This window comes from Dermacentor silvarum, chromosome 8 (genome assembly GCF_013339745.2).
Source record: "Dermacentor silvarum isolate Dsil-2018 chromosome 8, BIME_Dsil_1.4, whole genome shotgun sequence".
Classification (NCBI taxonomy): Eukaryota; Metazoa; Arthropoda; class Arachnida; order Ixodida; family Ixodidae; genus Dermacentor; species Dermacentor silvarum.
This window is the reverse complement of record NC_051161.1, coordinates 175593215-175607424: the sequence shown is the minus strand read 5'-3', so window position 1 is coordinate 175607424 and position 14210 is coordinate 175593215. Positions and strand designations below refer to the sequence as shown.

The window sequence follows — 14210 nt, the reverse complement described above, 5'->3', positions numbered from 1 at the left end:
CGATGTTCCATCCGTGCTTGAGGTGCTCAGCTGCACGTCCGCGTCGCGCTGCATGCCACCGTCATTGTCACTGCTGAAGTCGCCGGAGCAAACTTTGTTTTTGAGATCGGTGGCTTCGACTTACGAGCACCAAATTGATGCGCAGTCTTGCGTTTCTTCTTGAACAATCGCCGGCCCATGATAACAGACGAGAGCCGTTCTTCAAGCTAAGAAGGGCTGAGCTTGACAACGTTTTTCGTTTCTCTAACAAGCGAGCGCCGGTCCGTTATCATAAGTGAGATACAATCTCTAAACCATGCCGCGACGACTTGAAAAGACGCGAAATCGGCTCCTCAGCGCCGTCAGCGCGGCGATTCTAGCCACCGTAGCGGCGAGCAGACGACCTTTCCGCCGGTTGCTAAGGGCAACCGCCCGGGAGACCAATCCGGAGCCGCGTACAGTCACGTGGCGCGCGCTGCCAATCAGAAACCGCCGCGAGACCTTGAAACTTTTGCTTGCTGTGCGCTTGCTCTTGCCTGGTGCAGCTGGCCGAGGCGCCAGATTTGAAGACGGAGAATCGCGCTATCCATAGAGACGAAGATGGCGGCGCTAGGTTACGCGGTTGCGGAGATATCGCGGCTTGAAAAATGCCGTTTTTCGCTATTTTCGAGAAACTCCTCGCCACCTTAGCTTCGATAAACATTTTTTACATCATTTCCGCGCGATTTTCCGTGACGAAATTTTGAAATAAAATAGAAAAGAAGTCATACAAACTGAAAATGTGATTTTCAAAAAATCGGTTTTTTGGCCAAATATCGCGATGCGAAAGCCGCGTCCCCCCTTAAGCGTGCGTAACGATTGATACGCTATTTAGAGGTATAAATAAATGTTTTATTTTTCACAGCCTACTTTCTACAACGTAGATTTTTTTTATCGCAAGTGGCAGTTTCGGTTTCGGGACTGCAAAGGTATATTCGTCATTTTTTCTCTGCAGTCCAGATATAGCGATGATCGGTTATAACGATCGGATTTCTGGTTCTTCTTGATATCGTTATAAGTGGACTGCACCGTATATACGTACGCCAAATGGCAAAGCCGCAAACGAAACCGAAACCATCGTCCGTGAAATCTTCGCGATGGTGTGGGGGCAATGGTTGAGACGTACCGAATGCAGTCGATGAAGTGTCAACTTCACGGGAGAATGCATTTCGTGCCGCTATTACAGCATTTTTCGTACATTGCTGCTGATGCCTAACCCGACGCGCGTGCCCCGTGGATCGCGAAAGACTCGTTTTGCGGCACATGCACCGTCGCAATGAATCGGTTTGAATTATCACAATTTCACTGCATATTTATGACAGTCGGCTAGCTTGGCAAGCTGGCGCTTACCGGAAGTTTTATTTCCAGAAGTCGGTCAGCCCGGATTTCTTACGCTCACGGCAAGCAAAGGCCTTGCGCAAGTCTCACAGTCCGTTAAAAGAGCCATCACAATTGTCGTGGGTTCCAGGCGCGGATCCAGGGGGGATGTCCGGATGTCCTGACCCCCCCCTCAGATTTCTGCATCGCCCCCTCGCTGACAGGGGGATGGCCCTGTCGCAAAAAATATGGCCACCAGCATTCTTCAAAAGTATTTTTTGCGAGCACCAGTGATATCAGCCATGTAGAAGTAAAGCTATAGCTCGCTCACAAGCTTAGTTGTATTCCGTAGGGGTGCGGTGTCGCGAAGTTGCCATGGTTATTTTTTCTCATGAACACCTTGGATCTCCTGGCGCCGGCCGTGCCTTACTCGTTTCGTCGGTGGTGTCGAATGAACAAGAGGACGTCCCTTTTCCCAAGCACAGCGATGTCCGCGCGAGCGCCTTCGCGCGCCTGAGTAACTTATTCCCCCTTGGGGTGTCATCGGTTGCCTCATTGGCTGTCATCGGTTCCGCGATCAACCTGCTTAATGAAAGAGATCTCTTGCTGAAGTGTTCAGATATAAATAATAACAACAGCTAAACTAAGAACTACGCATAGGCAACTTTTTTTAACTGTAGCTTTCATTGTGATCACAGTTACACGTTGACAATATCCAGTACGAGCACAGTACCATTCGTACGCTACAAGTTTTTCATTGTAACTTCGCAGTTTTATTGTCGTACATTAAGCATAGGAGCCTCAAAGCCGCCGGATCCGTTTATCTGAGTGGGCATTCTCGCGGAGCGGGGCGAAGCCTCGAGCAGTGGCTGCGAAGTGGGGGAGCGTGACGTCAGCGGCCAACGCCAGCGCGCGGGTCTAGGATGGCGTCGCGTGGTTAGAGAAACGGGAGCAGATGCGCGCCTTGTGTAAAAGGATGACGTCGCGTGGGAAACAAAACATGAAGACGCTGGCTCGCGCACTCGGCTACTACGCGACATCGTTTTTCTTTAGGTGGCGTCGTGAGTCTTCATACGCGGTGATTCGCATATCGTAAACAACCAGCGTAGTGGTTGCCGCGTTGGAGCTCCAACGCAAACGAAGGTGTCTCAGCCGAACACAAAGAATCTCCTTAAGGAAATCAAGGTGTCCCAACACTACTCCAAACACGGACCCGTGCTTACGCATTTATAACGAACCTGCAACAGATCATGCCAAATTTTATTTTAAGAAACAATACAGGCTAGATATACCGGGTGTTCCAAATTAAGCTTTATGGTTTTCTTAAAATTAGGCACTGGGAGGCACGTGAAGACAACCTACGCAAGTAAGCTATGTGGCCAGGGGGACACAAAGTGAGATGATAATTATCGCTGTCAGCAGCGAATTAACTAAAATTTAAAAATTAACTTTTTATTGACTGCAGTAAGTGTGTATGCTTGTATTCAAAAGTTAGAGGCAGTCGTGTTTCTACACAGTTTCACTTGGAGGAATTCTTCTAGCATGTCTGTGCTCTGAGATATCCAACTCCAAATTTTAAAAGCTCCTCCCTGATGTGACGCGGCTGTTGCGTGCGGCATTTAGTCTGACAACGGGGCGGAGGCATTGGCAAAGATAATAACTGTCCCCCTTCCTATCACGGCTGGCGAAAAAAAAAAAAAAAAAAACATCGAGGAACCCGTTACCGCTGTCGGAACACGCGACCGCGAAGCCTGTAAAGATGGCGGCAGCTGCCATGCCGAGATAATGGCGCGAGCGGAGAAGCCAGAGGGCAGTGAGCGTGCGTAAAGGTGACTAGACGACCGGGCATGGTCCTTGCCTGAACTACGCAAGTAAAGTGACTGCTGATTCCCAAGTACCGCAGCCGTGGCCTAGTGGTAGAACGCCCGCCTCGGCTGCGGGAGGCTGTGGGTTCGATTCCCACCGCCGCCGGGCACCCACTGGTTCAAAAGGGTACAAGCGCACCCCGGCCTGGCGTTCGGCTTCCTTCAGGGGTGATACGCTTGGGAAAGGAACATGCGCCCTGAATTCCCGTCGAAACCAACGTGAGCACGGAAATCAAGTGGTGTCTGGGCCGCTCCCATGGCGGTCATTTCCCATGTGGCGCCCCAAGCACCTATTGAGGTGGGGGCACCTTCGGGTTGAGGTCAAACACCCAGGTCAAACCAGTTTTATTGAAATCAAGACCAACAACTGCACCATCAACAGCAGAAACCTTTTTAGCTATGCTAACGAGTATTTCATACTGCCGCTTTAAGTTTGGTCTTGTCATGCACAAATCTCATGACAACACTTCACCCATCAAGATGTCAATTAATTCCCTAAAAATGTTCAAAATGCCTCCCTTCCACAGCAACGCAAAGCATAAACCGCTCTCGCGTCGACTCGATAACTCTGCGCAGTACGACAATTGAAATAATTCTTGAATAATTAGAACGACGCCAGAATAATTCTTCCGACTGATACTGTTTAGAAACACGACTGCTTCTAAGTTTTCCATACAAACATACCCACTTACTGCAGTCGACAAAAAATTATTGTTCAATTTTAGTTAATAGGGCTGCTCACAGCGATAATTATCAACTCACTTTGTGCCTCCCTGGCCACATAACTTATTTGCACAGGTGGTCTTCGCATGCCTCCCAGTGCCTAACTTTAAGAAAAGCATAAAGCTTAGTTTTGAACACCCTGTATTATCAGGCACAGCCGCCAAGCACATGGCTGTATTGAGTAACGTCCTCGTCCTATAAGCTCGGAGAAACCGATACCTGGCTTCGCTACAGGTCTTCTTCCTCTTTCTGGGGTTTTACGCGCCAAAACCAGTTCTGGTTAGGAGGCACGCCGTAGTGGAAGGCTCCGGATTACTTTTGACCACCTGTGGTTCTTTAACGCGCACTACAACGCAAGCACACGGGCGTTTTTGCATTTCGCCTCCATCGAAATGCGGCCGCCACGGCCGGGATTCGATCCCGCGATCTCGTGCTCAGCAGCGCAACGCCTGAACTGACTGAGCCACCACGGCAGGCTACAGGTGTTGCTCTAGCCGTATAAAACGCGGGTTTATCGTGAGTAGAAACGGTGAATTTCGGTAAATATGAAAGGCTACTATCATCATCATCATTGACAGAACCTGACCCCCCCCTCAGAAAAAACCTGGATCCGCCCCTGGTGGGTTCTGATAACTTTTCTGAAAAAGATCCATTACTTTCAAAGCAGTCGCCGGAGTCGGTGTGTCTAACGGATTGTCATTTTCCCCAGACAATGATACTTAACGTCTTGTTGACAATAGCGGCTGCGGCGCGGCCGTTCGCGCGCTGTCTTGAAAGCAATCTGCGACGTGCACAAAGTGAGCGCCCATGCTGGCCTCATCTTCAAAGCGATCTGCGATGTGGGCAAAGTGCAACTAGTGCCGGTACAGACAAGTGCGCTGTGCTTTCGACGTTCAGTTCGCGGTGTAGCGAGAGATGGCACGGAGGTCAATGTACTTGCTGCTATTGCCGTGACTTCTCACTCCAGCGTGTTGACATGGAGTTTCCGTGGTCATCGAGCGAGATGTGTTCATGTTTACCTGTGTGCGCGTGACACTGTGCTCGGTAATTTAGTTAGCGAGTGTTTACAAGTTTATACGGCCAATAAAACTACTATCTTTAGTTCGTATAGCTGTCTACTAATCTGCTATCGCAATCGATGCTTCACCCTTCGGGGCAAACTGCTGAGATTTTTTCCTTCCGCTTTCTGCCTTGGCGATCATATGTGCCTTCTCCTCGAGAGAGAAATTTACGCTTCTTCGTTTGCGTAGCCATTTCGATCGGACACAGACCATAGAAAACGGCAGTGATTGCGGTGATCCCCTGCATTGTTGCACAGGTGCGTGATGACTGCGCGAGGCGATGGATTGCAGTGGCTTAAACCGGTGCTTTGAATTTGATTTTGTTAGCAAAAACCTCGTTCAAGCGGACATACGATCGTCACAGCTTTGGAAGGGCCTTCTAATTTGACTACTTGGCAGTTCTAATTTCAATTCAGTCCCAGTTTTGTTCTTGAAATGTTCGTTGAAGCTGAAATATTGATTAAAATGCCTTCGCTATGTAGACAATTTTTCTATATTACTGTAAAAACCCGCGTATAATACAGTGTAGACCGCTTATAACGTAAGTCGCCGGAGTCGCGAATATCCGCAGTATAACTAAAGCAACAATTTTCAAGGCCCGCACATATGCAAAACATGTGCACTGAGCCGCCACGCGTATGCGACAGTCGAGGAATGCGGCTAGAACGTTTGCATTCAATTTACAGTCGAATCTCGTTTAATTCGAACCAAATCACGCGGCGGCGCCTCCGACTGGCATTGCGCCGGCACCGCCATAGAGTAAAAGCTTAGGAGAGACCCCTCAATGTCGCGTGTGAACAAAACAAAAAAGAAAGAAAAAAACGCGGCGGAAATTTCACCCTCTCTCAAATGGCAAGGTCGCCGATTCTGCGTTGTGCCGGAACATGCGTGTACGTGCCGACGTCTCAGCCACGCGTAGAAAATGGCAGTGAACCGTTCTTTCTCCTTTATGCTTCCTCTACTTTCTAATCACGTGTTGACCTTGCACGCTGCAGCTACGGCGCAGAGGGAAGCAGTGGCGCTGTCCCAGGCCGGCCAACGCCCGCTTCCCGATAACGGCAGAAAACGAAACTTTGGGGAGCGGGCGCCGGGCCGGCTGTAGTCGCGGTGCCTGCACGGCGGTGGGCGCGCATGGTTACAGTCGAAAGTGAGGGAGGTAGGAGGGAGGGCGAGGAGAGCCACCGAAGCGGCGGAGTTGGCGAGGCGAAATCCGCTTCCCTGCCGCCCTCCTTCCTCACATTCCACGGTCTCTGCGTGCGCCCTTCCCCGTGCCGTGCCGGCGCCGCTCGCTCGCTGAAGTTTCGTTTACTGCCGTTATCGGTGAAACGGCAGCGTTGGCCGGCGTTGGCAGTTTCGTGGCCCTCACTCGCTATGCGTGCCGTGATATTTCACGACTCGCACTCAAGATTCTGGTTTCAGCCTCACTGGCTGTTCATTCGCACCACGTGCCCTTCTCCTCCACTTCGTCTCTCTTTCTTGCTCGCACTCCTTGGGGCGCCCGTTTGAGGGGAGCGTTCGCCGTCTCCGCTGACTTCCGTACTCCTAGGCAGCCGCACTGTAACCGGTATTTCGTTTCCCGCAACTGCACTATAAGCGATACGTGTATACATAGAGTGCTATGGGAAAATTAACGGGAGTCTGAAAAGACCGCACTATATCCGGTCCTGTACTATAAGTGGTTACGTTATAAGTGGTCTATACTGTACGAGGTTTTTTTCTAAATACAGTATAGACCACTTATAACGGCGGCACTTCGGCATCACTGAGGGCAGCGTTCGCGGCTGGGATGACAGCCCAGTTGCAACCGCGGGACGTTTGCGTTAACAAGCCTTTTAAAGACTGGATCAATGCTGCTACCAAGAGTGGATGAGGTCGGGAGGCCCGGAAGGTAACGGCCACCAGACGGCTGAAGCGGGCCCCTGCGGCGGTGCTTTGTAGATGGATTGCGAATGTATGGGCCAGCATCCCCGAGGAGCTCGTCAGTCGCTCTTTTTTTTTTTATTTAGGAATACTGTAGCCCTCACTTGAGGGCCATTACAGGAGAGGCAACGAAAATATAAATATCACCGACAATACAACAACATAAAGCCTTGTGAAACACAAATTACAGGGAAAATGAACTATAGGTATACACGTGTAAGGACTGTTAGAAATGCAAGAAATAACAGAAAGCATGATCAATTCTTACGTATCCCGTTGCCTGTAATACAATTCTAGTTGAGTATAAAACTCTAACATTTTGTGCTGTTACAGTGCAGTTCGGAAGTCCATTCCATATGTTGATACATGAGGGAAAGAATGAGTGTTGGAAACCATCAAGGCGTGTTTTATAAGGCTGTATACTGGCACTGTGGTTAAAACGCGCACTGTGTTTTAGAGGGGGATGAATGTACGTTTCTTTGTTTATTTTTATTTGATTTCTGGTTATCTGGAAAAACAATTTCATTCATTGTTTTTCTCCTCGTGTTTCTAGCATTTCCAGGTCGCAACATTTCAACATGTCTGTTACAGAATCGGTTCTCTGATAACGCGTTCAAACAAAGCGCACAGCAGTTCTCTGAATTTTTTATGTTCCGCTCGCAAGTACAGTTGATGAGGGCTCCAAATGGAGGAGGTGTACTCCAAAACTGGGCGAACGAATGTTTTGTACAAAATTAACTTTAAGCTTTTTGGTGCATGCTGCAACTTTTTTCTCAAGAAGCACAGTTTTCGGTAAGCCTTTGAGCAGACCTCCTCCACTTGGAGGCACCAGCACAGATCATGATGAATGATCACCCCTAAATATCTAAAGCTACGTACATTCAACAAAGGGTTGTCACCTATTTTGTAGTCAAAGAAAAGCGCGGTTTTCTTTCTTGTTAAATGCGCAAACGTCGATTTTGAGTACTTTATTTACATTTCCCATTTTATGCACCAGTCATATAAACCTTGGAGGCATTGGTTAATTTTCCTTTGATCTGTTTTATGTGCCACGGTGGAATAAATTAAGCAATTGTCAGCAAAAAGTTTTATTTTAACAGGTGATTCAAGAATACTGGAAATATCATTGATGTAAATCAAGAACAATAGCGGCCCCAATACTGATCCTTGTGGAACCCCAGACAAGACTTCTAGTGAATGAGACAAGCAGTTTTCAATGTGGACGGATTGCACACGACCACTCAAATAGGTTGCAATCCAGTTCACAATGTCTGGAGAGATACCTGCATTCTGAATTTTAAAAAGCAATTTACAATGCGGTACCTTATCAAAGGCCTTCGCAAAATCTATGCAGATGACATAAATTTGTTCTTGGGCATCCAAAGCTAGATAAAAATCATGAACCGTCTCAATGCGTTGCAAAACAGTGGATAAACCGCTTCAGAATCCTTGTTGTGACGAAGAGAAGAAGTTATTCGCCTCAAGGAAAAGAATGATATGCTTTGCTATTGCATGCTCTATAGGCTTACAACTCGCAGAAGTGAGCGATATTGGATGATAGTTAACTTGACTTCGACTGCCGGATTTAAAAACTGGAATCACAACAGCGCTGCGCCAATCTTGCGGCAGTGAACTGGTTTCCAAGGACTTTTTAAAGATTATTGCTAGGTAAAATGACACCCATTCAGCATATCACTGCAAAAATTCACTTGGGATCCCGTCTGGTCTGCTTGATTTTTTGGTGTCAAGTGCAAGCGATTGCTGAAATATGCCTGCTTGAGTGATTTCTAGTGGGCCCATTGCGCAAGCACCCAATTCACTACGCTCATTGTTTCCTTGCTCTGTTCTCGTCTTCGTCAATACTGACTGGAAGAACACATCGAAACAGTCTGCTATCTGATTCTTTTCCGTGATCATTTCAGAACCCCTTTTTCTCTGGTCTATCGCTTCCTTTTTATCGCTTAAGTACCTCCAAAATTTTTGTGGAGAAAAGTTCAGGAACCCAGGAAGTGTTTCGTTAAAGTACTTTTCCTTGGATTCTTTTATCGCTAATTTTAGTTTAGCACACAAATCGGGTATTTGGGTTGGATTTTGTTTATTTTTGCGTAACCGCTTTGTGTGTATAATTTCCAGAGATATCCATGGGCTATGGTGCTTTGTTTTTTTCATGCGGGTAGGAATAAATTCATCTACGCAATGGTTGACGATTCCCTTGAAACGTTGCCACAATTACTTTACTGACTCACTAGATAACACAAGTTCAAGTTCACTAAATGATAGATTTAAGTTATCTACTATTGTTCTATCGTCTGGTGGCGCATGGTGACAAGTTAAAGCCTCCGAGATTCAACTGCGAAAGCTTAGGCGCGCTGCCCATCGCTGCCCGTTTTCGGAGGTTGGGTGGCTACAAGCTGGTTGCGGATTTATTGTGCAGTTCGTTGCCGTTACGCACTGTGATGCGATTTTTGACACTCGGGCATGGGTAATGGAGGTTGTGTCAATAGAGTGCACCGCTTGTTCGCCGTTTTAGCCACTTGGCAAGCGCGGGACCACGGAAAATTTATCAGTGGCTTGCTGAACCCCAGGGTTTGAGAATGACCGCAACTTTAGCGTACCGGGAGAAAGTTGTATTTGGGTATGGGGGGGGGAGGAAGCAAGTGGTGCGCGGTACTGTAAAGGATTTTTTTTTTTAGTCACGGAAAACCGGTGTGCATACAATCGAGGGTGCGTTAGAATCGAGTACCCCTTTCACTAGCCGCAAAAATTGCTTTAGATACTAATTTTTCCCAGGGTTGTAACTGAATGGAATCAGCTGTCCAACGATGTGGCGATTTGTTTATGTCCCATCTTGTGTAATTTCCTTATTTTTCTTTTTCGCTCTGTTACTGCATTGATTCAGTTGTACTCAAAGCGTATCTTGATATCTGTATTGTCTTTGTACTAGTACGTGTGCATGCAATTTTTTTTTTCTTGCCCTGCTACTCATGTTGTATCCCCATCCTGCAAAAATCCCGCAATGGATTGCAGTATTTGTAAATAAATAAATATCGCGTCACGACCTCGAAAATAGCGCGAGCCATGTTCAAGTCACGAATCCGAATATCGCGCGAGACGTGTTTTAAATGCGATAATCTTCAAGAAAAAAAACTCGCGGTATATTCGTGCAAATACAGTAATTACCCCTATGCTTTTTTTGCATTCATTGCCTGCTGTCTTTTTATGGTAATGGTCAAGTAGGCACGCAAAAATGTCCATTTGTCACCTGCTACTTTGCGGGAACTGCTTGCAAGCATTGTCGCATTCCATCTGCTCAAGCTACCACAGCGAAGCATTAAACTGTGCTGCAGGAGGCTTGAGTGGCCGGGCAGCTGATGTGGACGAAATGTGGACGGGGTAGGATGACTTTATTGCAGCCACCTCATGCGATGCCATGCACCCTGCCAAAACCACATTGGGTATACATCAGACTAGATTTATTGTAATGCGAAAAAGTTGTGAAATTTTCAGGAATTGGCCGCAGACACGAACATAGGCACAGTAGTCTTAGGGAACCAGGCTTGCAAGGAGGATCACAACAGGCCAAGCAGCTCAAGTTGACACAGAGTTCATCTGTGTGCAAGTTGCGCTTGTTTTGGTTGCACCGTAGCTGGAAGACGCTAGCTTACTGTTTATCCTCAGAACAGAAGTAAGCTTACAAGATTTGAAATTTGGATGAGTTTGTACATATGCACAAGGGAGATGACAGGATAAGCAGTAAAATTAAACTAAAGTTTATTTCCGATGAAAAGCCCTTTTTCTAACTGCCAACACAAGAGCATAAAAGCAAAATAGCGCATGAGCCCTGAGAATATCAAACATCGTCATTCACACCCCTCAGAAAAGAAACCAATAAACGTCACAGCACAAGTAAACATACCACTGCCAGGGCTCTGATGCATCGGTGCCAATATGTGCTTGCTTCTGACCAGGGTTTCCCCGCCCAGTCAGTGCTCTCATTCCATGGTGTTTGATTCTTACTTGCAGAGGAATCCCTGTCGTCGCTACTCAGGCAGTCTGCACACAGCGTGGGAGAACGGTTTCGAGTGCTTGATGCACGGGACAAGATCATCCGGCTGCGTGAGTATGCGCCTCTTCCACTTTACATTCATGCTATGAACTGGTAGACAGTGTTGCCAGTCTCCTGCGCAGAATTAATAGGTGTTGGCATTGCTAGCCTTGTGACACACCAGCTGGCCCTTCATGCCACCGCGTTGGCATTACTCTAATCTCTGTTCTGTTCTACTGCTTTTCTGGCATTCCAAAATGTCGAGACTGTTCCTCGAAAAATTCGGGATCCGATATAGCATCGGATATAGCGAAAGAAAATTTTGTTTACACGTGCCTCAACATATATTCTGGTAGCAAAAACATGAAATCCAGTGGTCGACCAATTTTTTAGACGCCCGATTGTTTAGACCTGTAGAACCGGCAGCTGCGTTGCTGTGAGGGTGCGGGTCGCGTCACACGTCAGCATGGAAGCTGGCGCAGTCGTTGCCTCGAACACATGGCATGCTGGTCCGACACGCTGCAGATGACCGCGACAACTGCGGCCGTCCCCGTTTGGCGAGATAGACGGAGGTTCAGCGTCCGAGGCCGCCTGCCATGCTTTGCCAAATGGGACGGGATGGTCATCGGCGAGACAGGCGACCCGAGCGCAACACTCAATGTCGACCTCCAGAGCAGCTGGTTGCGCACCCGACGGATCACTAATGACGACCTCAAACCCTGGACAAGTTGCTTAGTTGCAAGCGCGCCGGAAACTTGCAGCGTGGCCGAGTGTAAAGACAAAATGAACTTGACCGCGGGCGCTCGCAAGGCGGGCGCTGGATGGGGAAGATGATGACGAAGGCAGGTAATAGAACAGCCGGCCCAAGAACGGGGGCTGTCTCTGTATCTCTCCCTTACAATATTCATAACGAAGCTTCCAATTTAGCACCTGTTGCACCTGTTGCACCTGTTGCAAGGCAATGTTTTGGACCCAGTTTTATTTTTAAATTACATAAAAGATTTGCCTTCCCGATTACATGGTAACATCCGTATCTTCGCTGACTATTGTAATTCGTACCGTGAAATTAATCACCATATGGAAAATTCTGCTATTTCTTGGTGTCAGGAGTGGCAGATGACTCTAAATGCCGAAAAATCTGCTAACAGTAAGAAAGAAACAGATATCTGAGTTTACTTACGTTTTAATGACACACCTCTCACTTGTGCATTTCAGCATAAATATTTAGGTGTCACTTTAACATATGCTCTCCGATGGGAAAGTCATGTTAACAAAATAACCTCAAATGGAAATCAATGTACATGCTGAGCACTAAACCGACTCTTCTTTCTGAGAAGACACCTTCGTCTTGCGGCCCCAGATGAAATTTGCTGGCCTACAAAATGCTTGTTCGAACAGTGCTGGAGCACGCCAATATTGTTTGGTTTCCGTACACAATATAACTCATTGCAAGAATGGAAGGGGTGCAGAGGAAGGCAATAAGGTTATGTTTTAATAAATACAAATTAACGGATTCATTGACTAAATTATTAAAGAGAGCTGGTTTATTAACACTGCAAAGTAGAGCAAAACTAGCACGACTAAAGTTTTCGTTTCAATTTATTCATGGTGACATAAACATTGACGTCAGCCCCAAACTCTCTCTGTCCATCTCTCTGTCATTGACATTAGACGAGTGCATGCTTGCCGCCCATGCTCGCTAAGCTCGCCATTTGAGAGAGGGTGAAATTTCCATGTCTTTTTTTTTTCTTCTTTTTGTTCGCGCGTGGCATTGAGCGGTCTCTCCTAAGCTTTTGCTCTATGGCGGTGTTGGAGCAATGTCGGTCGGAGGCACCGCCGCATGATTTAGCGCGCTGCTGAGAGCATTGTTGGTGCGTGGTATGTTCGAATGAACCGTCGCAAATGCTTTCGCGTTCAAATTACCGAGCCTTTCTGCCCATTATAATGCACATAACTTTTATGGGACCATGGCGTCAGTTCGAATTGCGCATGTTCGAATTAACGAGATTCGACTGTATCAACTTTTAAATATGAATCGAATGCAAATACAGTGGATACCGCAATTTATTTTGTTTTCCTTTTGGGCTGTTGTAATTGGGGGTGTGGTTATACAGTCACTGACGGATTTTTCGGACTACAAAAATTCGGACTTGTTGGATATTCTGGACTTCATAAATGCACCGTCAGAGTTTCCATAGAGCTAATGCATTTTCGCAACCAATTTTTCAGACGAATTTAGGCTCCAGAGTTCGATTTGCCGGACTGAATCACTCGTGAAGAGCCACGCTACTCGTTCTTTGAAGCCACCATGTTGGATTTTTCACCGGCTTGCCCAGGCTTGGCTTCCAGTGGCCTGCTTTGTAGCCTCCAAGATTGGGAGACGTACGCGCATGCCATTCTTCTGTCTCGGAGGCCATGCCCACTCTTCCTTAGCTGAAAAAACGCTCTAGGGGACGACATTCTTTCTTTTTTTGGGCAGCGCTATCGTCACAATCACTTCGGGAAATCCGTTTATTATTATTATTATTATTATTATTTTCTTTAAAGTTCGGTTGCTACTTTGCACGTGGTGTAGGCAGTTTTGCATTTGTGTGATTGGCGCCACCTGCTTTGCCTTCACGAGAGCCAAGTCATGCGAAACGTAGCCTCCGCGATCAGCTCCGACAGCGCGCCGTTGCTGAGCCGCTATGGAGTTAGCAAGATTACACTTCTCCGCTGGGCTACGCGCCGAATGGAACGTCCGGAGCGAACGGTGCACCACGGGAGCTGATCGTGGAGACCACGTGCGAAGTAATGAGGCTCGTTTCTTTGATCTCCATGGCAATCCCCACTAACAGAGATCGCCAATGCGGTGACGCTCTTGTCGACTGTATGTGGAGACGACGTCAGTCTTGCGCAAATCCAAGCAAATCTGATCGCCTCCAAGCGTAGCATGAGGCAGGGCATTATTAAATGTTTTTTTTTGTGCCACTCTACACCTAATAAATTTTCTTTTTTTGGGGTGAACAAGTTTTTCGGACTGTTCGATTTTTCGGTCCCCGAGAAGTCCGGAGAATCCATTGGCAATTGTAAACGGTGGTTGCTTATACAGTTAAACCTGGATATAACGAAATTGACAAATTCCCGAAAAACTTCGTTATAAAGAAGATTTCGGTATATGCAAGTTCTGCACGAAAATTTGAAAAAGAAATGCTTACTGCATTCTACCGATTCTAACGCGCCCTTGATTGTAACGCGCACCCGTTTTTAGTTTTCGTCGAA

The 14210-nt window shown here is 47.2% G+C and overlaps 1 protein-coding gene across 3 annotated transcripts in view; it reads left to right on the top strand.

Annotated features, from left to right (window-relative positions):
- The window catches only part of LOC119461863 (germinal-center associated nuclear protein), a 340872-nt gene that overhangs the window by 27438 nt on the left and 299224 nt on the right, over positions 1-14210 (top strand). For all 3 annotated transcript variants that reach the window (XM_049672737.1, XM_049672736.1, XM_037723233.2), the window contains exon 6: positions 10928-11020. In XM_049672737.1, coding sequence (XP_049528694.1) covers positions 10928-11020 — 93 coding nt within the window. The remainder of the gene's footprint in view (positions 1-10927; positions 11021-14210) is intronic.